Below are 24,165 nucleotides of genomic sequence, written 5' to 3' on the forward strand. Positions count from 1 at the left end.
AAAGACGAGCCCATCGATGAGGAAAAAAAGAGAGGAGGCGCTCGTCCATAATTCAGCGCCGGCAACGGCAAAGTTGCAATCGACGAAAGTTGGGCGAGCGCGAGCGTAAAGTCCTCGAAACTCATAAATAGCGCTCGGAGAGGGGGTGGGACAAAAAAGGAGAAACTGACCTTGAAAAAGAAGAAGGAAAAACTCTGAGCGGGTAACTGACCTACCTATATACGAGACCTCGCACCCTCGCTCTCGGCAGAAGTCGCCGACTCAATTTTTCATCGGGCTTTCCTCTCTCTCTCTCCCTCTCCCTCTCCCTCCCTCTCTTTTTCCGCTCGCAGCTGTACGTACGTACCGTTGTGTTGTTGCGGAGGGTCGCGCGCAAGCGAGCATTCAAAGGGCTGCGACTCCTAGTTTTACAGGCGATAAATGATGGAGGTTCGACGGAGAATTCTTAATGAAGATTGGTGACGACGGCGATGGCGCCTGTCGGTTTCTTAATGCCACTCGTTGATCCTTTAATAAAGCTCCGGTGCGCCAAGTGCCAAGGATTAACGCGCGCTCGCAGCTTTCACTTTAAAACTTAGGCTTTTTGCAATCGCCATTGCGCTTTCCTTTTTATTCCGTGCAGCTCCGTTTTATTATCTCGCTTTTTCTTTCGCGTTTCTCGCGTGTTTTTCCACTTTACACAGGCGCGCGCGTATCTCGTTGGCTCTTCAGAATCTAATTCATTAGCGCTTCGCGAAAAAAAAAAAAAAATTCAATGACTCGTGTATTTGCGAGCGGCCGTTTTCGACAATTGAAAGCGCATCTTTCTGTACGGAGTACTTTGTAAGCCAATGTCTCCGAGTTGCGAACATTTAGGAAAAGGTTTTTTCGTCGGCCATGTTGCGCCGGCCATTTTGAACTTGCCGAAGTCTCAAATTTTCGAAATTGGTTGTAAATTCGCGCTCGACGGCCCGGAAACACCCTCGAGTCACATACGGCCAGCGGGAGGGTCGGAGTGATGCACAACGGCGGAACCGGCTTATCGGGCGGCTCGCGATCGCGGCTCGTAACCCAAAAAGAGAGAGAGAGAGAGAAAACGCGACGGGGGCCACGAGGAGGGAAACACGTCGGCGCGGGATCCGTCGCGAAGGGGCTGGCGCTCTGGTCTATCCGCAACGGGCCGCGCGGACGAGCAGCTCCCCCTTTAATAGCGCCGGCGCGACTGCGAGCTCGGCTTTAAAGAAGTCTGGCGTAACACATCGCTCGCAGCCGCGGCAGCCGGCGCAGCCCGGGCTCTCGAAAATTCAGCTCTTCCTTTTTACCCTCCCTCCCGCGCGTACGTGCACGGCCCGTCCGCGCGCGCACACACGCGTGCTTCCCCGTCGGCTTTTATCCCGGCGGCACTCATTATATAGCTGCCGCCCCCTGCCGCCGCCGGGGAAATCCTGGAAAATCCGCCGGGGGAAAGGCTTGGTCATTGGCGCGCAAAAATGTTTATCAAAGCGTCAACCTCCCTCCTCTCGTTCGCGTTAAAAATAGACACGCGCGTGCGTGAACCGTCCTATTTATTATTATCCTCGTCATTATAGGTCGTCGCCTCCCCCCCCCCCCACCCCCCGCTTTCATCTCTCTTTTTTTCTTTTTTCATCTGGCTAGCTGTCGATATGTAATTTAGGTTAGCCACGGGCTAAAACCATTACGCCGCAGTAATTGGCACTGCGGAGATTAATGTGTATTATTCCGCGTGGCTTATAGTTGGCTCGTTGTTTAAATGTTTGCCCGCTGAAATGATTAATATTGCCTACGCGCGCGCCTCTGCGCCTGCGTTCTTTTCTACTCTTTTTACCTCTCTCCCGCGCGCTGAATTTCATCCTTTGATGTTGAAACGCACCACTTCGACGCAAATTACTGTTTCTATCGGTGCTAAACAGTCGAAATGATAGCTACGATTTTGAATGGCCCGGTAATAATGTGGAATTGTTAATTCGATGATTTTGTGGTTTTCTTTTTCTTTTTCCTGTGTGAGCGAAGTATTTATCAAAACGGGGGAACCGATTGCTAGTCAAATCGAAGTTGCTTTTTGGGTTTGAATTTCAAATGCACGGGACCGGAGGCGAGAATTTCCGGGGGGACATTACGGCCCGTAGAAGAGGATATAAAGAACGAGTAGATTCTCAATGCGAAATCCGTTATGGATACAGATATCAATTACGATCGTATATCATGCAGCATTAAGCCAACCATCGCTTAGCAGTCCATTATGGCGTCTGTTAAGGAGCTCTCTGAACTTCGATTCAAGTTTATACTCCCGGAGAGAAAGAGAGAGAGAGAACGGAATTGGCCAAGTTGGTGCATAATCAATGTCACCTCAATAATGTTTAATGCAACAACGGTAATTGCGCATCAAGTCAACATGTCAGTAGCACGCAAACAATCCGATCTTTATCTATTTTTTTTCAAGGACGTGACCAGTTTATTGGTATTCATTTCTAGGGTGAGAGGTGGTTGCACGATGTTTTTCTTTCTCGAACATCCAAATAAACGTAACGTCAAGACACGTGTACCAGAATCGTTCGTAATGGTAAGCAAGAAAATTAACACATTACATTATTTATCATCGCAACGACTGATCTTTTTAATTATACTTTTCGGTCGAAAAGAAAAAAAATCAGCAAACACTCAGCGTCCTCTCGTATACTTCCGACCCGTAGCAAACTTCGCGCGACCTTCAAAATGAAAAGGAAATAAATAAATCTCACATCCGAATTTGTCTGCCCCATTCACACATACGCACAACCCCATTCACTAAGCCTGGCTCACGTATATATATATATTTTTTTTTGCCGTGTTTCGCATTTCCTTTTTTTCAGTCACCCCCTATACGGATGAGAAATATGTGCACGATGGCCCGCCGGAGATAATGCTAATCGTCGCTCGTATTTCATCTCGTGGCTTTTTATCGCTATTTTGATATAAAGTGCGGTCGCTGGAAACGCCTGAATTTCCCTCCGAAAAAAAAGAAATTTTTTCCCCTTCCGTTATTTAATGATGTAAATAGGCTCTCTCTCTCACTCTCTCTCTCACTCTCTCTCTCTCTCTTTTTGGACGATTATAAATTAAGTTTGGCATCGAGAACTTAATTGCGCGGTAAATATGCGCGTGAGAGCGTAAAAAATGTTTGCACTTGGGTGTGATAGGTGAGTTAGCAATTTCATTTTATTTTTTCGCGTTGTAAAAAATGGGCAATCAACTTTACTTTGAATATTCTCAATTTATCACGGTGGATTTGCATAAAATAAAAGTAAAAATTAGGCGCGGATGTTATGCTACCTTGCATTGTGAATAACGTTGGAAACAAAAATCAATTGTTAATTATTTAACCAACTGCGGGCTACACGACCTGTGATACTTAATATTGAATTATACATGATTTGTTATTTATTATTTGATACTTCATATGAAATTATAAATAATTTGAAATGAAGAATGACAAAGGTCTGCAAAGTTAAATTGATTATTCACAAGATATTTTCTTGAGATCACGAGCTCAGTACATAGAGATTTACCCGAAGGAACGTATAAATTTATAAGAGAATCAGGTTAGCTAAAATTAAGTTAAATATAAGAAAATCCAATCGATCTGTTCTGCATGAGAAAAGTACAACCGCGAGTTCAGCAACTACATCAGCGATTCTCGGCACACTCGATACATATTCGCACATCGCCAATATGTATAAATGTGCGAGTCACATGTACGCCTCGAGCAGTAAAAAGTCGCTGTTCCCGGTAACTTTGAATTCCAAACCCAAAACATTTGCACTCGAGGCTGCTGCGAATGAACAATGCGCGCTCGATCGGCCGCATCTCGAGGACGGAGAAAGAAAGATCGTACTCACAAAAATGATTGCCAGGGCCGGCGTAGTGGTGACCTTTGTAGGCGGCGAAGAGGCCGGGGTTGATGCCAATCTGCAAGCAAAACAAGCGAGCAAGTAGAGATATGGTGGGAGTCTCGCGATCATGAATAAAGAGGAGATGGGAAGGCGGCGCGAGCGTCAGCTGACCGAAGCTTTCGAGCTCGCGGCCTTGGCGCGGGTCAAGTAGGTGGACTTTTTCCACTCGGATTTGAAAACAATCGATCTGAAGCGCATTCGGCGCGCTCGGCGTCTAGACGTCGCGCTCTATAAACTTCGTTTATTCTAATCCGTTTTACTCCTCGCAGTCAACTGCTTTGCAGACGGCGCAATGGGATTGCGGAGGACGCTTTTTTCTCTCTCGCTCTCCGGCGCGAGAAAGGAAGTCGCCCGTGATAATGTTTGTTCACGGCAAATTAGTTGGCGAGGAAATCGACACCGACATTTCGTTGGCACTTCCACATTACCGTGGTTTTCAATTATCATTCGCGATTATCGTTACTCGAATAAAGCTCCATTCAATTACGTGCCACCGAAATGCGCATCGCTGAACGCTCGAATAAACTATCGAATGGCACAGTCAAACGGTACACAAGTGACGATTGGTTGAAAATACTAATTAGAGCGTTACAAAGAAGAAACGGCGCGCACAGTGACGGCAGTCGCCAAATATTAATAATCCTCGTCCGAGCGTCTGGCTTACGCGTGCGAGCTGGGCTTTATGGATGCGAGCGACGCGCCAGCTCATTAATGCGCGACAACGACGAAGCTACGGGTTAAAGGGTCGTTCGCTGCATTTTCCCTGCCGCGCGGCACAGGCTGGTGGCTCGTTCGCTCGCGCGAGTCCGGGCGTATCGGCCGATCGCGGGGCACGATTCCGGCGGCAGCCTCGAAAGTGCCTCGCCGACGAGATGCATCGCGGGCGACGATCGGCGCGCGCGAGTCGCGGCCCGGAGGCGCAACGAGGCGAGAGTGACGCAACCCGCAACCCGGCGTCTCGCAACGTTCTCTCCTCTCGACGCGCTTTTCCCTTTCGGCGCGGAAGGTTGGGCAATTAACGACCGCGCGTGCCCCCGAGGATGCCCGAGCTCCGCTCTTCTTCGGGCGATCGGCTCGCGGATCGCGCGAAGCTCCCGCGAGATGTAATTACGCGCGCGCCCCTCCCCCCCATAAGCTTCGGCCCGAGTGACCGTCGGCCGCTCGGCTCGCAAGTCGGCGGCTCCGCTGCAATTTATCGTAATTATGCGCCGCGCTGTGCGACGCCGCTCCGAGTTAGCACCTGGCCGACTGCGCGCGCGTTGCACTTTCGGTTTCGACCGTGCGCGCTGCGCTTTGTGCCTGTGCCGCGATTGCGATCGATGCGTGGGAGAGCCTTCGTCGCCCCTCGGTCCGCGATGCGCTCGCTGCTTTCGTCGAATTCCGCGGCGGATCAGAAGAATTGCCGTCGCCTATCGACGCTCGTTCGAGCGAGCCGATATTGCCCCAAGCGCACTCGCGAGAAGGAGACCTTTCGTTCTATTTCCGTGACCTCGGGGAAAGGAGAGCGCAGAGCGCTGTAACATGCCAAAAATTGTCACGATAACCCAAAGACGCTTTTTCTGTCTTTGCCGTGTTGAAATCAAGTTTGTCGCGCACATCCACGCGCGCGTATAAATACTTTCACGGGGCATCTCGTTCGGCGGCTTTTTCTTCGGTGTGTGACATAACAAACCCTGGACGCCGGCATGAGCGCGACTCGTGAGTTACGACGTGCGAAAGCGGTTTCTTTTTTTTTTCTTTTCTTTCTTTTTTGACCGCCGACGTTGGTTTTCACCCGTGGGCGTTTGAGTTATGCGATGTTCACTCTTCTCTCACTCTCAAAGTTATGTAATGTTTTGGTAAGCAAGATATTCGTTTTTCTCCGCGCGTTAAAAAAAAAGGGGGGGAAAAGTTCTGCAGACTACGCTACTGAAAGATTGCATCCGGGACCCGCACACACGGTACGGCATTAACGCGTTCGCGCTTCGATGGGTTTTTTAGCGGCAGCGCGTTATCGGACCTAAAGCTCATTTGCCTGCATGCGTGTGCATGCGCGCTTAAAAAAAAAAAAAAAAAACAAGTAACACACATACACACGCACATGCAAACTAGCGACACATTGTCATTGACGGCTGCGTGAATGTAGAGCTTGTCATGCGTGCGATGCACTCTATTCGTCATTTTCTTTTTTTTTAGTCTATAGCTTGAACGATGATTGTTTGTTTCTTTTTTCCGAGTACGTTGAATCCAAAGTGTGTTTTTTCCACAAGTTGAGTGTGAAAAAACAGGATTCTCGAGAGTTTCTATTAAACGTTACATTGTCGTAAGAATAGTTTCAATACCCAGAAAAAAGATAAAAATAAAATTAAAAAAAAAACGAAAATTGCTTCATTAAAGCTCTGCACTCGAAACTCAAAAGCGTTAACTAGCGAGTTCCTCGTCAAAGACAATTATATATCTCGAGCCTACAAATCCCACAACAATCAAAGCTCTCTCTATCTACCGAAAAAAAGGCGACCGGTCAAATTTATAGACGCACATGGCAAAAACCGAATCGGCTTAATTTACTGTTAAAATTCGAACAAAAGATATATAGTATGCGGGTCTGCTGTTCGTCGTTACATACATTTTTTTTTTCGTTACTGGAAGCCTGTAATGAAGCGACGATTTCCGTTTGACAAGAGAGTTCCGCGTATACGCGTTTTTAATCAAAGCTCGCGAACGAGCGAGGCAATTTTCAGTTATTGTTGGTATTTATGGATTTATCAAACGGTCCCCCGCGCGCTTTGTCCAACTGCGCGCGACGTGTTAATTTGCCGCGCAGAGCTTTTTAACGCGTCTATCCGGGCTCTGGTGCGTGTGGAATCTTACGTGCGGGGGCCCTTTGATTTGGCACATCAATTCCCGGGCAAATTAAGAGCACTATTGAGCATTTTCTGCGCCGACGCGCGCCCGGGTTCGGCGTTATTAAATTCCGCCAGCTCGCAAACGCACCGCGGCCGAATTTGGTTTTCATGCGATAACGAAAGAACAAAAAAATGTCGGAAATTTGGGGGAAAAAAAAGACTGAAATTTTCATTGCCATTCCGGAAATGTCAAATAAAAGTATGATTCCCACGCGATGATGATTGCAACTCGTTGACATTATTTCAAAAATAAAAAATAAAAAAATAAGCTTATCGAACAAAAGCTCTTTTTCTCGCGTATATAGGCATAAGTCAAAAATGTACGACATCGTATATACAGCCAAAAAGACAAAAGCCTTGGTCCTTTTCATTTCCCCGAAGAGAGAGAGAGAAAGGGCTTCCTCTCATAAAAGTCAAATTCGCCTTGTCATTTGACGACGGAGACGGTAAATTCGCCTCTCTCTCTCTCTCTCTCTTTCTCTCTTGCGTCAAAGGGCTGCATGTATCAAAGGAGTGCGCAATAAGGACCGAGATTGACTTTAGCGACACTTCTTCTACTGCAGAGAGCAGGGCGATAAAATTCACTGATTCTCAGAAAGGAGTAGTACGAAATGGTCTCTTTTCAAATGACGTACGCGTGACGTTTTTACGAAGCGAGTCAATTCTGCTTCGAGTACTCCTCTGCGCGTCGAGTCGGATAGTCAAATGAAATACACTGCGACCCGCGGTAGGAGCTAGTAGCCTGCGACGAACAAACGCTGGATTTGCCTAACGAGCATGCCATCTCGAAGGTAAGCAAGCGGAAGAAAGAAAATAAGCTGCCACGGCGATCATTACGACCGGGTTATTTGTCCGTTCGCGACTGCGCGCCATAAAGTCAGCGCATCGGATCGAACTGCAAGCGATACTCACGATGATGATGTCGAGGTCGTTGGTCAGGTGATCCGGCAGTACTCGCTTGCTGACCTCTTCCTCGGGCATGCCGTCAAAGCGGTCGTGCTTCTTGCGCTCCTTGTACGTCTTTGCCCGTTTCTTCGCCTCGGCCAACTCGGCTCTGCGACAAACAAGCCAGACAGCGTGTGACCGATACGTTCAAAATACTCGAGGCGAGTTGCGATCGTCAACTTACTCCTCGGGCGTGAGCGTCATCTCGCACTTCTTTTTCCTGCCGCGCTTCTTCGGTTGCATCATCTGCTGTTGCTGCTGCTGCTGCTGCTGCTGCTGCTGCTGCATCTGCTGTTGCTGACCAGGTGCGCCGTTCATCATCTGCATGGGCATTGGCGGCGGATGGTGCTGTTGTGGTGGATTGCACATAGGCGGCGTGGGCGCCGGCGTGCCAAGACCTTGAATCGGCCCGCAACCACCCATCATTATATCCGTATGCTGCTGCTGTTGCTGCTGCTGCTGATCGCTCGGACTTGACGACGCTCGGCCCATTCCGTTACCCATGGACATCTCCTCGTCGACGAAACTGTACGGGTCTACTGGCGTTTCGCATTTTATCGATACCTAAAATAAAGTCAGACAAAATGCATTGATTTGTTTATTCTCTTTTGGAGATGAACGGTTTTCGGCAAATTACCCGTATACATTATCTTAATCGTGCGGTTCGTGCGGTGACGACCTGTAGGCATTAATTGCGCATTATATTTCTCGCGCGCGCGCGCGCGCGCGAAAAACACAAACAACTCGTCCTTCGCGTCGTCGACCCGGCGTATTAATTCGGAAGGAGCCGGCGAGTCGAGCGACGCGGCGCGCTGAAGGCAACAGCTTCGATTAAGCGGAAAGCCCCGCCAGCCGAAGATCCGCTGAGTCCGCAAGCTGACTGTATATACGAAAGGCTCTCTCCGCTCGAGGGATATCGATTTTAGCTGCCTCGACGCTCGTCAACGGGGCGCCAAAAGATAAGATACGCTAATGCTTTCGTACGCAGGGAAACGCCGCCGCGAATTTCAGTTTCGCTCGTTAATGCACGGGAAAAGGACGATTTTGCCGCAACTCCAATGTTCTGTATGGCGCGGAAGGAGGCACGGGTAAAAACCCGCTTGCGAGTCATGCAAATGCGTAAGCCAGTTGCGCAATTCGCCTTCTGGCTGCGACAACGTCGTTGCCTGCGGCTACGTGGACACGCATATGTAGAAATTCCTTTTTCATTGTTTTCTTTTTTTTATCTTTCGGCGTTGGATGTCGCTTCGAGAAATAAAAAAGAATAAAAGAATAAATATTATTCGCGTAAATTAAGCGAGCAAAGTTCGCGAAAATCAATCGTATCGCTCGCGTGGAAATTAAGTGAAGTACAGTTCTTACTACAAAGGTTAATTGAGCGCGTTCATCAATTTTTCAACGACGCCCGCGAAGAGAAAGAGAAAAAGAAAAAGAAAACAAGACTCGACGCCAAGAGCAAAGAAGCTTCTCATGTATATCCGCAATTAGAAGTAAGAAGTACGAGAAGACGCATGGCAGAGCTATATACAATACATATATATATATATATACGGCAGTAGAGCTTACATAAATGATGAGCCGCGAAAGAAACTCGACGCGGCGCGCGCGAGTTAATCCACTTTTACGCGAGAACCACTTAACGAGCGATTACTAGAACCCTCGTGCTGCCGCGTCCCGATGAAATATTCACGTTTGCTTTTTTTTTTTTCGAGAGGCGACCAGGACGAGCCGCATTGTTACTGCTTTCGAAACTTGTTGATTTCTAGCCTCCCTTTTGCGCGGCTTTTGCTTGCTTCATAAAAGCTTCGCTGCTTTTTTCCCAGCCGTTCATTCAGCCGAGGTTTATTAGAACCGAAGGCTCGCTTCTCGGTTGACTATTGATAAAACAAATCAAAGGCTTTGACTTTGGCGACAAGGGGGACGGGGCGGGGGGCGAAATTCGATCCAGGAGTTGGGCGCAGCGACGGCATCGGAAAATCGTCGCCGCGCTTGTTTGGCGTTGCATCGACAAAGCTGATTCGGGCGTTACTCGCCGGGGCACCGGCAAATAACGAACGAGGTCAGCAAGCGCGCAGGTAGTCAGAGGCAAAATAAGCGGAGAGCTCATACCTGTCCAAGATTGGCCGCCGATGAGGCTTGAGGCTGTTGGGGTTGGTGTGCCGTCGCGGAGATGGGCGTGAGGGGCGTGTGTGGCGTGTGTGGCGTGTGGGGCGTGTGCGGCGTCAGTGGCGTGTGATACTGCTGGGACGCGCTGCTGTCACCGCCAGTGCTACGCATCTCCAGATCTGGCGCCGTCTCGTAACCGTCGTCCCTCGCCTCTTGCTTCACCAGCACACCTGCGCACCCAACAACACCAAGTAAGAACATTCTGCCAATCGAGCTTTCGCCTGTGCAATCCGAGCCGACAACTTCAACCTACATCTCTAACTTGAACATTACATTTCTTTCATTCCCGCATCTATAGGCTCCAGCTACGTTCGCTTGCTCTCCTCGTCATCCGACTAATGACAGACTTTCGCCCGAAATTCTGAGATCTCTCGATGCAAGCGCACTCGAGTAATGCGGGATCATTGCATTTTATCATAACGTGACCAACTCGCAAGCGTTTCACACTATATTTTCAATATAAATGACCGAGACTTCCTTCGACTATTCAAATTTGCAGGTTATCTTACCTGAACAGTTCATTGTCGCGCCATTCGGAACGCCATTTGATACCGGCGATGGGTATGACCTGAAACACAAAAGAAAACAACGACATGGTTATTATAATTCGATGCGGTGCGATTGCGTTGAATATCAAATGAAATAGCGATAAATCGGTCGTGAAAAACGTTAACGAGCAATAAAAAGTAATCGATCCTTTTACAAAAATGATCCTTTCGCTAAAGGACAAATTTACGCAACGTTGCGTTCGTGTATATATATTTCCTGTCGTCAGCTAATTGAAATCTCCAATTAGCATAATTTGAAAAGCGTGAGAGACGCGTTAAAAGTTCAATAAGCGTTGAAGTCCTTAATTGGCGCCTTCGATTCCAGAGAGGGAGAGAGCCCTTTGGACGTCTCTCCACTTCCAGGAATTTATGGTCTGGTGACGTAGACTGCTTGACCGAGTTGCTCGCTGCCGCCTGATTATGGTCCGATGGGGTTGAGCCTTCTCTTTCCATCTCTGATTTGATCCCGATTGCGTTATTAGTTTGATTCGCCTCGAGTGCCCTGATGCAAGGGCAATCTTACACTCGTCTTCGCATCGAACGGATGGGAAAAAGCTAGCTCCTTTAAACGAAATGTTAGCGCATTTAAATGCAAGAGTGCAACAGGTACTCGACACGAAAAAACACACACAAATAAGCAAAAATACCATTTTCATTTTCCATTTTCAGCTTTCGCGCTCGCGTGCGAGGAATCGTTATTTGGACCTTTTGTTTCGCGCGCTGTTTTTTTTTTTCGGCATTACCAGCGCCGCCGTCGTTTGGCGAGTCAGTTGTAACCCCATTTTTCCAGATCGTTTCGCGAGAGCCAATTGCGCGAGGAAAACCTCATTCAGTCGATCGATCAATTCCTCCCTCCCCCCGCCCCTTCTCTCGCTCTTTTATGAAGTGGAATTGATGCATTTTCCAAACGAGATTTTCAGTTTTTTGACTCGCACAGTTAGAGCGATTAGCACTTTATGCACAATGGGCTTTGGAGTATCGATACTTGAGTCTTGCTTTCCTCCTTTTGAAGTTATTCTATTCTCTCTTTTGTGTCGCGCATCAATAATAGAAGCACCCTTTACAACGTGATACTCTTTGATGTCAAGGCATTTTTATTACTGCCACCGAGTGATCATTCCATAAGCCAATCTTTATCGGCGACTGAGAAGTTGCTGTATAATTCGTCATGCGACGACGACGTGTTTTCAACATCTTGCGACATTTTGATCTTCCAAAATACTTTTTCCTCAACATGCACGTGTCTTTTTGGCTGATGAGGCATGCGCTCTTTATACCGCCTTCCAAAAAAGGCACGTGCCCCCCGACGGTAGCACCTTAGGTGCTATTTCAACAATTACAATTTCTTGGACGTTTGTTAGGCAGTGAGGAAGGTTCACATTGTCGCTCTTTGAAGGCTGAAAAAAATCTGTTCAATATTAAGTTTTCTCTTGAAAATGAGATTTCGATCGGCACAGGTAGACGCGCTTTTGCAAGCGAGGTTTCGGCGTGAGGTCAAAATGATGATAATACGGGCCAGTGGCGTATCCGCTCGTATCCACCGACGAGTTCAGATTACGCGACGAAAATTGCAGAAAAATCAAAAAGATCGCAACGCACAGCTGATTAATCCGTCTCTCTTCATCAATGAACGAGGAGGAAAAAAAACTGCCTCGGCTAACTTTGAAATTGAAACGTTCGAATGCCGACTAAAAATTGGATTCACGCGCGCATCTGGCTTTTCCGCTACCCTCTCCCTTCCCCCATGTACGTGGCAAATAAAAGCCGTACGGGCGTAATAATTAAGAGGCGGCGGTGGCGTCGGCGGCTGCAGGCAATTCGAGCTTGGCGCATCTCTTTGACAGGGCGCTCGCGCGCTTTGCTCCGTCGTACAAAGCCGGACACGTTAATTAATGCGCTCCGGCGGCCAGCAGGCATACAGGCGGCGGCCCTTAGCGCCCCGGGAAATATTTGCGCCGCGGAAAGCCGATAGTGTACGCTTTCGTGCTCCGACGGAATGCGAGAGGCCGCGCGCGGATATTTCGATGGACTTGGGCCGAGCGAGCCGTTCGCCCAGGGCTCGGCGTTTCTTCTACTCCCGGCCGTTCGGAAATGCCATCCAAGGGAAAAAAGTGCCCGTCGGCGGAGATGCCGACGACCCCGAGTCCGCGGAGCACTCGCAGCAATTAGACGTTCGATCCGTCTCTCGCTCTCCTCGCTCTCGCGCGCGCGCGCGCACGCACGCGTACGGGCGCGCGCTGCAACGACCTTGTTTCGCGTTTGCGCTCTCCTTTCTCTTTCGCTTCCATACGTACGGCACTACCACTGCCATACTTTCGCCTCTCGCGCAAGCAAGTTCAAGCGTTCAAGAAAACGAAAACGATGTAGGCAACTGGGTAAATAGATTCACACGTACAAGCTTCTTATTTTGGGATCTCGCTCGGTCGCCTCGTCCTTCGGGGCTAGCGCGCATAATTTCCACCGTGAATGGCGACTGCTTTGAAGCGGGTCGCTCGCCGACCAGGCTAATTAGTTTGGTTTCTAAGGATGCACTTCTTTTACCGTGCCGTTCTTTCCCGCGAGCGCAACCATTGTAGAGCTCACGTTCGATACTTTGACGAGCAAAGAACAAGTCGTATTTTCGCCGAACGGGCTTTTCCATAGCTTCGAACGCCTCGCTCGATGTCGGGTCCAGGCCTTGGACGGACCAAACCCATTCGGCGTCATCTCCAAGTAACGCACGCAACCTAATCGCGAGATAGAAAAAAACCCTCCGAAAAAAAAGCAATAAAGTAGCGCACGAAGGATCTCTTTTACATAAGACGCCGAAGCCGATAGCCCGAGCGTACGGCACGTCTGTCTCGGCGATGCGAGAGAAGCGGAAACCGTCCGGCAGCTTGAGGTAAAATTCGAGTGTATATATATATACCCGGCGAAGAAGTAATTGCGCAACGCGAGACGCCATTAAGATGTCAGCGAAAGAAATCACGTGTAATTTTTTTTTTTCTCCTCCTTCGCCTCTGCTTCTTCTTCTTCTTTTACCTCCTCGTAGACGTTTGGAATCCAATGGTAATAGCGCGCGTGACGTGTCGTCAAGATTTATTTGCTATCGCCGAATGGACTTTTTTATTGCTCAGGTGTTGGCTATGGGCAAGCAAGCAACTCTCTCTTCTCTGCTTGTTTGGGAAACGATTCTTTTGAATTTTTACTCGTTAAGTATTGTGATTGGAATTTGTACGGCTCGGGTCGTTACGCAAATCAGTTTCGGGATATAAATTTTTTTATGCTTATGAACCTTTAGGTTTTTTTAGATTACGCAATGTCTTAGCGAACCTAAAATATGAAGCCCGGTCTATCTTCGTCTCACGGTGACGTTCAACATCTCATAAATTTAACATAAGTACTGTTACATTGAAATAACTAGCTGAAATTTAAAAAACACACTCCAAGTTTTACATGTTGCTAAGTTAAACGTTGAGAAGCTTCTAGTTGAACAACATAAATACTTTTGTTCCGAAACAAATTATATATGAAATAAACGTATTTTTTTTCATATCAATAACGTAATAACAATATCATATGTAAGTTCAGAGCATGGATTCGAGAACGACTCTTAAGATCACATCGACGAATCTAGGTTCTAACCTCAAATCTACATAGATTTACAATCTACATAAATTTGAGGTTAGAACCATGATCTGCGGGTAAACGGCAAGATAGGTTTTCCACCTTACCCACAGATCAAACAGAAAAAAAAACGAATCATAAATCTTAGTCAAGCCATTAATCTGAAGGCAGAAGGCGTGTACCTAGAGTACATGGAGGGATGGCGGCAAAAAGCCTAGACGGCGAACAAAAGGCGCAGCAAAACCATGAAGCTCGTGCTGCGGGTTAACTATATATACGTATACGTAGGAAGCTCGTGCGGACGAGGGCTTTTGTGCGAAAAGCAAGAAAACGGCATGCTGCACGCCGAAATAATCAATAGGCTCTTCAATCCGCAGCAGGCCGGGCTTCTCTCTCTCTCTCTCTCTCTCTCTCTCTATAAACCTCCCGACCGCCCGCACACAAAATGTGAATGGGTTCTCCAAGCTCATTGAGCGCTCTCTCGCGCGAAGGACTGTATACTTCTGCAAACGCGCGTGTGTTTCGCGCTCTCGAATTAACTCTTAATTCAACGGCGACTTTTTTTTTTCTCTCCTTCTTCTCGAATTCTCCTGCACGCGATGTCTGCGTGGGTGTCAAAGGGCAATTACCGCGAGCAATTTCTTCTCTCTCTCTCTCTCTCTCTCCGACGCGCGACGTTTTTTGTATTCGTTCGAAGGGGAGAGTAGGGCTGATTACAGTACCGCGAAAAAGGAAGCATCTCCTTCAATAGCCTCGCCTCGCTTCCAGCTCGTTTGCCACCGCGCCCATTCTTCAACCCTTATTTCCTCTCGCTCTCTGCCTCCCAACCCCCCGTTCCTCCAATTGCCAGCTCGCGCGCGCTCTCTCGCTCGCATCCAAAGCTAATTCAAAAATACTCGGAATAATTTTCAGGCCACGAGAGCTGCCTGCTGCCGGCGCTGCTGGTGCCGATGCATGTGTGCGCGCGCGCGCGACGCCGACCGCGCACTGTACGTGTACACACGCCGGCGCGCTTATCTACGGGATGTCCGAAAAGTTTCGCAATAAATCCGATCCAGCGAATGCTGATTAAAAACCAATCGGTTTCGAGAGTGTCGCCGACGATGCCAATGGTTGCTTGGCCGTGCCTCGCGACGACTGATTCCTCCCTTGTTTGTTTGTTTGTTTTTGTTCCTCGCAGCAAGTTTTTTCCCAGGATTGACGTTGCTGCAAAACTATAACCCACCTACGCGTTGATGTCTTTACACCTGGTTTCCGTTTAGTTAGACGCAAAAAACTTGACAGAACTATAATCGCAAAGGTTGTAAGTGTGTGTACGCGGACGCGCCAACTATATGTACGACACTACATCAGCTGTCTTGTTTTTCCATCTGATGTCCAACAAATCAAGTCTAGCAAATCGTGAATTATTGATTATTCTAAACAAGGCATTTTATTTATTTATTATTACGGTTATTTTCTTATGCCAATAGAGTTGAAATTTACTTTTATGTAGTTTCTTAATCTTCAGCTTGATTAACAATCAATCAAAAACTCGAATAGCCAATGTCGAGCCGTCAACAATCAGCATTAAAACTTGCTGATAGTATCGAAATATACAACAAGAAAATTCTTTTAGTTATAAAATAATGCGACCTCAGAAAAGTTCGTAATGACATTTCTCCTGCAAGAATCTTTTTGATACAAGAAGAGCCCTCTAATTACAAAAAGATATCTTGTTACACAAGGGTTTTTTTCTTACATACAAAAGGATTTGTACAGAACATTGTCCTCTTTTTGTAAGAAAACCTTTTCCCAGTGTTGCAACAAAAGTAAAAAATAATAATAAATATAAGACCTTATTTCGGCGCAAAATACAAAAAGGCAACAATTGACTCCTCAGCGAGCTACTTTGAACCTAATTCCTCTTATATCAAGAGGCGCTTTTTTCAGTGCTGCTTCTTAAAAAAAATAATAAAAGAAACTCTACCACCTACTTACAAAAAAAAAGAAAATTCCTGGGCTTCCCAACAAAGACCCCCCATTAACCTCAGCACTGAGCCGTCTGTCTGAGAGAGATACCTAAAAGCACACTCGTTACTTTCGGCACACCCTGTATATATACATCCAAGCATTGTGTGTGTGTGTGTGTGTGTGCGTGTGAGAGAGAGAGAGAGAGGAGAGCGCCACCCACACAACGTTCAAGTCGAGCCAGCAGCTAGCTAGCAGCAGCAGCAGCAGCAGCAGCAGCAGCAGCAGCAGCACGGGCTCCGCATAAAACCGGGCGACTGGCGTGCGCTTTTTACGCGCTGCAGGCCGTCCTGACCTATGTACCCGTAGCCTGGCATGTACACTCTCACCCACACTGCTCTAACGCAGCACGCCACTCTATATACCTCTCTCTCGCACGTGAGCCGGGAGGTAAATACGACGAGAGTGAGAGAGAGAGAGAGGTAGCTATATATATATAGGGGTGGCGTGTAGGAGATGGCTGGTACATAGAAGTGCTTGCTGGAAACGACTAGGGCCGCAGGGGGGGTCGCGGCAGAGAGCGCGAGAGGGGGGCGGCCGAGAGGGGGACGCGCCAGCGATGGCTGCGCAGCGGTGCTCAGCTCGCCGGATCCTCAACTTTATTTTTGCAAAAGGCTTTTTTTTTTCTCTCGCTTTTTTTCCGCCCTTCCGACGGACTTTCGAGCCGCGACGCGTTCGCGAACCTTGCGCTCGTTCTAGATTTGCCGAGCAACAAATCCTCGAGGAATCTTCGTTTGCCAAGCTTAAGAATGCGGAAATCGAACGCTCAGCCGCCATATTGAAACCGCTAGAGGGCGACCAGTCAACAACCCAATCCTCGTGATTGGACCTAACCTATACTTCGTCTTGGCTGTTCTTTGCTTCCAGCAGTACAAGCAAAAATCCACTTTATAAATGGAGTTACCGAAAACTTTTCAGGTATCCTCCTGCATGCCTCCGCTCATCTGATCTGTTCACACCAGCCGCAGAACCAGTCAAGTTTCAACTTGGAAACACGCGCAATGCATTTACGAAACTCTCGCGGCGCGGAACACGCGTAACATTATCCGCAAGTTTTAACGAAAATCAGTCGACAAATAAGTAACCCATCGTCGTACAGCAACAAGGACTTATGCCGTGCACACCTCGCTTAATATCCTTAACTGGAAATGTCGCCTTAAGTCTGATTTCCTCGATTCATTAGCGTAACAACCACAGTTGCTCGTACGAACAAAATAAATAAATAAAGTTTCGCGAAAGAGCCGCTGGCTCTCTATAGCGGCGCTGTGCGTGTGTGCGCGCGCGCGTGTGCGTGCATGTGCCACGTCTCTCGTTGCCAGGGGAAACCTCCAGAAAACTCTTCACACACACACGCGCACACAAACGTCCGATATCCATGCCAAGATCCACTCACGCGTGCGTGTGCGTGTTACTTGCACAGGTATGTATAGGGGAACTCAAGCTCACTTCACACTTGCAGCTTGAGGGTTCATGATTTCTCGAGATCGCCCGAGAGGAAAGCGAGAGGGGATGGCCGCCTCGACGAATCGCTTTTTTCTCCTCGGTTCGCATGATACCTTTGCCTCGCTTGCCTCTCGCTTGCAATCGCAGATGCGCGAGGATCAATTCGGAGCGGCTATTTTGGCGTGTCGCTCGGGTCGCGATCCTCGACGCCCCGAGCCAGGCGAAGCTCGAGCCTCGGCGGCAAATCTTGGATCGTGTCGGGCGCCGGCGGAACGGCGCTCGCGCAATTACGTATTCAGTCGATTGCAATTTTAATCGAGTTATTTGCGCGTCGCGTAGAGTGGAAGGAGCTGCTCGCCGCACGCCATCGCCTGCCGAGCTAAGCAGTCGGCCTCTACGCTACTTTCGATATTATTACGCGTGATCGTCGCGGAAATTCGCCGCCCAAACTTTGCTCGACGCGCGACTTCGCGCGGGCCCGAGCTCGGCGAGCTTCGCGCGCCCAACTGCGAACCACCTCTATAACCATAGGCGCCCCGCGCGCCTCTGGATCCATTGAATTTTCAAGCAATCATCGCGCGCGTGCGGGCACGGCAATCTTTTGCCATAACGCGCAAATTACACGGCGGCAGAGTTGCATTACGGCCGATCGTCGCTGGCCGTGCGCGCCGCGAACTGTGCTGGACTCCGGGTCGCCCGCGCGGCTCCGTCGTCGCACTCGTCGACGACCTATCGACTAATATCCCGGGGTTCTTCGAGCATACCAACGAAACGCTCGCGCGGAAGGAAAAGGAAAAAAAAGGGGTAAAAAACAAAAAAAAAAGGAAAAAAGACGCGGCAGAGGCGCATCAGGCGGCTCTCGATGTGGAGTCAGCTGAAGAGCGAGGGAGAGAGGCGGCCGGAGCTTACCACACGCGAGCACGCCACTCCTCCTCTGAGCTGCCACACGGGCATGTCGGCTGTATAAATGCGAACGAGACAGCTCGTTGCGTGCACTCGCACACGCGCGCGCGCGCGCGCGCCCGAGAGCGAGCAATGGCCAGCCGGGCGAGAGAGAGAGAGAGAGAGAGAGAGAGAGAGAGAGAGAGAGAGAGAGGGAGAGAGAGAGAGAGCGCCCCCGGCGAAAATGTCGATAACGAAAAACCGCGCGAACGAGGCTAGAACGCTCCGGCCAACTATTTCGCTCGGGCGGCGTACGCATCTGTGCTCGCTGTGCGCACCTGTGTCGGCGCGCACGTACGTACGTTGGTAAAGGCTGCCGCGGGCTTCGTTCGCCGCGCAGGGCTCGCCAAATTCACGCGTACGCGGGTGTGCACGCGCGCAAAGCTTGGCGAACGACTTCGGGCGGGCCACCCGGCGTCGGACTCATCCGCAAGCCGAAGCTCGTCAGGCGCACCGCGCCGCTGCCAGTGGGCTCGGCGACTCGGTCTCAGCTTCGTTAGCGTCCTGCGCTGCTCGGCGGCTTCGCGACAAAACCTACTGCCGTTCTTCCGGCGCGAGCGCGGCGGCTTTGCCGCGCTGAACAACCTTCGAGCGAGCGGCCGCGAGGTAGACCACCGGTGCGATCGAGGCATTCCGGAACGACAAAAAACGCGTCGCGCGACTGTCCGATATCCGACGGGGCTCGCGACACTTTGCTCTGGGCACACGGGGAGGCGCGCGACGGACAAAGGAGGTGGTTGATTGCAACAAGATAGCTTCATTACACTGATGACGTTGGAGAGACACGAGAGCTCGGCTCGCTGCGTAAACATAGTCTCGCCTACGAGGATGCCTACGGCACAAAGACCTCTCTTTGCTCTTCTTGCCGCCGCAGCGAAATAAATTCACGACGCACAGTGCCCCGGAAACGAGCAGCAGCTTTCGCGAAAGCGTCGCAAAACCAATTTTTTTTTTGTTTTTCCCTCGAAGGCTAAGTACTCGCGACGCGATCGAAGACTGGTGCGAATGATACTCGTCTTTTCGAGCGCAAATTTGTATTCCAGCGCAGAGAGGCGCCACGGCAATCCGGCGACTGTATTCACGCGCGCGACCGCGCCGGCGCTCGTAAAAGCGACGACGGCCCTTTTGAAAAAATAAATAGGGCGCGCCGAAGAGAAAAAGAATTCTCTCTCTCTCTCTCTCTCTCTCCTCTCTCTCTCTCTCTCTCTCTCTCTCTCTCTCTCTCTCTCTTTCAAACTAATCGGGCCGCTTTTCCGTATTCTGTCGCGGAATCTCGCGCGCCAAACGACGTACGTAATGGGCGCTCGTAAAGAAGGAAAAAAACAGCCAGCGGCGGCGACGGCGGCGGCGGCGACCGTGCCCGAGAGAGCGCGTGAGCGGGCAGTAAAAATTTACGAGCCAAATAATAACCCGCAGGTGAGGCTAGCCTCGCGTGCGCGCATACTGCACATACAAGCGAGCGGAGAGAGACGGCGAGCGTACGCGTCGGGAAATTAAGCCGGGCGTCGACGATCGCGGGGAGGGAGGCGCGCGAGAGAGTCGTGTCTCGCGCGGTCGGTTCGTCGAAACTTGAGCAGCCGCCCACGCCGCGACGGCCGGCCCCGCGAGCGCGCTGGGAGCGGCGAGCCCGCGCGGACGCCGCCTGGATGCGGCGCCCGCGGCAAAGGAGCAACGGACGAAAAGCCTCCGCAAAGAAGACGCCGGCGGCTCGGGCTACGTGACGGGAATGCTAAGCAGGGTTATACGGAGAGCCGCGAACAATCGAGATCGAGCGGAGCACGTTTCGCGCGATTGCGTTGACAACGCTGCAAGGATACGCGCGCGCGATGTTTATGAGCCCCGAGAAGACGGCGAAATGCTAAATGCGCGGCCAGGCGCGCGATTCGCTCGGCTTCCACGCCTACATCTCCGCCGACGCAATCGATGAGCTTCGTGTCCGTTTTGACTTCTCGCGGCCCGCTAACGGCAGGTTTCATTCGATTTAAATCACGGGGAATTGTGCGTAGCTCAATTCCGGGACGCTGGGCGCCGAACGAGCATTAATTCGTCGGACTTTCGCCGTGGAATTCGCGATGTTTTAGGAAATCAAATTTTGCGCGCGATGAAATCCTATTCAGCAGCGAATTCCATCGCGCAACAGAAGCTCCGCCGTGTGAAAGGACAAAAAAGCCCGAGCTAATTACAAAGCTCGCTCGAATCGGCTTTTCCGCGTATGGAATGCTCGACGGATGTATCCGGGGCCAATGTAATATGCACGCACTCCTGTGCATCACGAGTCCTCGATCTTGCTTACGGATTATCGAAAGAGGTTTATTGAATGAGGCGAATCGCATGTGCACATGCGGGATTGATACACGATGATGATAATGTACTCGAGAGAGAGAGAGAGAGAGAGAGAGAGAGAGAGAGAGAGAGAAGGCAAAGCCTAAAATGCTCGTTAATAATACTAACGAAATGCCGACAATGCGTCCTTTGCAGTTCGAGCTGGTTCTAACGTCCACAGCCGCATCATCTACGAGGACCCATTAAAAAGTGTGCTAAAGATTGCTATTATCTCGACTTGAATTATTCATCGGCTTATTCTTGACCCAATTGTACGATGATTTTTGCAAAAAAAACATTTAATGAACTTGCAAAACGACTATTTGTCGTAAAAATACCCTCTTTCCGGCGTGTATTTTGAATTCGCTCGTGAAAAATCTCGGCGACACCAATTATTTTTTCGTACTCGAGTCCTACACATAACTAACGTATACAAATGATATATTGAAAACGAAATGTCACAAGGCAATCAGCCTCCAGAGCTCGTTTGATGTACGCTGACTTTCAAAATTGTTTGAATATCGTAATTCTGCAATCAAGTTTAGATTGTTGCATAGCACCGGGTAATTAATATTGATGCGATTCCGCAGCGACGACTCTAACGCTAAAACTAGCTTAATTAGCTTCGCTGACGAGTCGGAAGAAAAAAAAAAACAAGAGGTCTGTAATGCAATACGCAGATGGGACGGTGGTTCAGCGTATCAACTCGCTCACAGAGCCGACAAACACCCACGCACCAACACAGAAGACAAAGAGAGTGGGTCTCCGATCGCAATACCGTGTTGGGTGTCTCTCTTCATCTCGTGTTTGCAAACAAGCTTGATAAGACCCAGGTTTTTTTAAGATTTTTTTTTTTTTCGCACGATATACAGTTTATTGATGTCGCTTTGCTTATCGCGCGAGATTCGATTGGGAATTCATATTTGGACAGCTAGATACGGAGTGTGACGCGCGCGCGATAGATAATTTTGCAAACAGTAGCGGCGTCGATGAAAATGAAAACAAATGTCAACGTTCAATCCTACACGCCGCTTGGCGAAGCCTCATCGCAACTTTTCTCTTCTTTTTCTCTGTCAGCGACGCCGAGCGGAGTGTCTGGCTTCGGTCTAATCCTATACTCGCGCGTATGTACGTGGAAAATCTAATCTGCCCTCCACCGACGCGCCTTTTTCTGTTCTTGAGAAACCCAGCAAATTTTCTGTTTTCGTTGTCGATAGCCGCTTTATTTCGCTTGCCTCGCGCCCGGCGATCAGCGTCGATCGACGGAACATCCGCAGTTCACTCGCGACGGGAATGCATTTGCTACACGAGCGTTGACTGAAATAAATCAACATTGAAATGAAAAAATAAGGCTGTTGCAAGCAACAAACTTCAAAACGTTTTACTCTTCAGCAGTCAGACGCGAAATCGGCGAGACGGACGAATGCTATAGAGGGGAACGAAGCCCTTGTACTTGGAGAGTCAATCAACTCTCTCTCTCTCTCTCTCTCTCTCTCTCTCTCTCTCTCTCTCTCTCTCTCTCTCTCTCTCTCTCTCTCTCCCTCTCTCTCTCTCTGCGGTTCGGTCGAACGATGACGCTCGATTGCTCTCGTATCGATCGTCTCAGACAAAGACTCCGCGTCGCCCGTGAAAAATTACAAAAAAAAATGCCGACATAGGTTGCTCTTTGCGTTGTCTCACTGGGAAATTAAATAATTGCTTCAACTTTATCGACAGTTTCACTTTGCGTTTGCCCGTGGTAAAAGAAGTTTTATCATAGTCTGAGAATAAAGATTAGTCTTCAATGTTTATGCAGCTGAATTTCACGTTGAATTTTATCTCCAATATACTGATGAAATCAACTTTATCTATAACTTGGAATGGTAAGTCTTTGAGGATTTCAAATTTTATTCCAAAGTGAACGCAATGTTATTATGGGCGTTATTGCACGCTTACTCTGGCGATCAAAAACCGTTTGAATTTAAACTGGAATTTCGGATATTTCAGTTATGTAATTTCCTAGCAGACGAATCAGCCGAGAAAGAAGCAACGTTAAGTAAAAGTATTCGTTGTAAAAATGCAATGAGGCACCTTTGAAATTGCTATTAAACCGAAGTCCCACCAAGATGAAAATGTCACACCTGTAGCTGCTATCGACGTGCAATCCACTGTAACAATGGATTTTAGATTGTTTAATTAATCAAAGTCCGATTGCACGTAGTCCATTTTTACAACCAATTTTATGAGTTTTTCTCCCAGGATTTTGTGCTCCTCTGAGCTGTTCACAGAATATAAAATAGAAAAAATGTCATCGGAGTGACAGCAACTCAAGTCAACTTCACAGTCTACAGAAATCTTCACTTTCTTTCTGTCTTCGTACTTGGAGTGGAGCCATACTTAAAACACGGTGTTTTATGGCTTTTAGAGACTCCAAAGGCGAGACTCTATTGCAGTTCGAATACGATGCCAGTTGACACTTGGTCTGTCACGTAACTGCTGTACGATTGGAAATCAGCGTCTTATCATTATAACCCAATTTACTTTGCAACGCTGTACCATTCAATTATAAATACCGTCTCATTAAACGTTGCGTACAAACGCACGCCAGCATTGCAGCCAAACGCACTTCGGAAAACAAAAAAAAAAGTAGCCAAAGTCTAAACAACAAGTACACGCCCCTTTCTCGAGTGGCTCATTTACCATGCGAAAAAAAGGGCAGTTTTTTTTTCGGATTGACGTACGCACACACATACACAGACACACATGCATGCCCATGCATGTATACACTCTCGTCAGGAGAGAGCGACCCCTTCGAAAACTACACTTCTGCGCTCTCGCGCGCGAGCTCTCGAGAACGCAAATTGACTGCACGGCGAAGAAAAAAAAATACGCGCGCGCGCTCGTTAATATGCACTCGAGGGATTATTTAGTCGACGACGACGACGTTAGAAGTGGCGAAAGCGGGTCGACGTAATTTGCGTGTGTCGTTCCGCAGGGTAGAATGATTTTTTTTCCTCGCGCGCGAATTGTTGCACATTTTTTTGCTTTTAATTACTCGGTGATCTCTCTTTTGATTCTTTTATTTCTTTCACTTTTTAGATTTCGTTTACTCTAGAATTTTATACAGAGAATTGATTCGGCATGATGTACACGCGGAACGATGAAGTATCTCGTTACGAGGTAACGTCAACTGTGAAAAATCTAGCTTATGTGTAATTAATGTTAGATATTAGAGCAATTAAAATGCTCACAAGCTGACGCACTCGCGTAATTTTGCGAATTAAAAACTTAATTTGTGAACGTAACTCGAAAAAAGCTGAATTTCTGATTGTCTTCTTGAAGTCCCGCGATTACGTGTGAAAACACTAATCTGCACAAATTCCTTGGACA

At 48.7% G+C, this 24,165-nt stretch overlaps 1 protein-coding gene across 1 annotated transcript in view; it reads right to left on the reverse strand.

Moving 5' to 3' along the window:
* The window catches only part of LOC131666365 (uncharacterized), a 57,899-nt gene that overhangs the window by 12,893 nt on the left and 20,841 nt on the right, over positions 1-24,165 (reverse strand). Inside the window, exons 2-6 of the mRNA XM_058938986.1 lie at positions 10,435-10,493; positions 9,869-10,095; positions 7,944-8,323; positions 7,727-7,868; positions 3,876-3,945 (exon numbers count right to left, since the gene is read on the reverse strand). Coding sequence (XP_058794969.1) covers positions 3,876-3,945; positions 7,727-7,868; positions 7,944-8,323; positions 9,869-10,095; positions 10,435-10,493 — 878 coding nt within the window. The remainder of the gene's footprint in view (positions 1-3,875; positions 3,946-7,726; positions 7,869-7,943; positions 8,324-9,868; positions 10,096-10,434; positions 10,494-24,165) is intronic.

This window comes from Phymastichus coffea, unplaced genomic scaffold, assembly GCF_024137745.1.
Source record: "Phymastichus coffea isolate CEN01 unplaced genomic scaffold, Cenicafe_Pcof_1.1 PCOF00058, whole genome shotgun sequence".
NCBI classification, from domain to species: Eukaryota; Metazoa; Arthropoda; class Insecta; order Hymenoptera; family Eulophidae; genus Phymastichus; species Phymastichus coffea.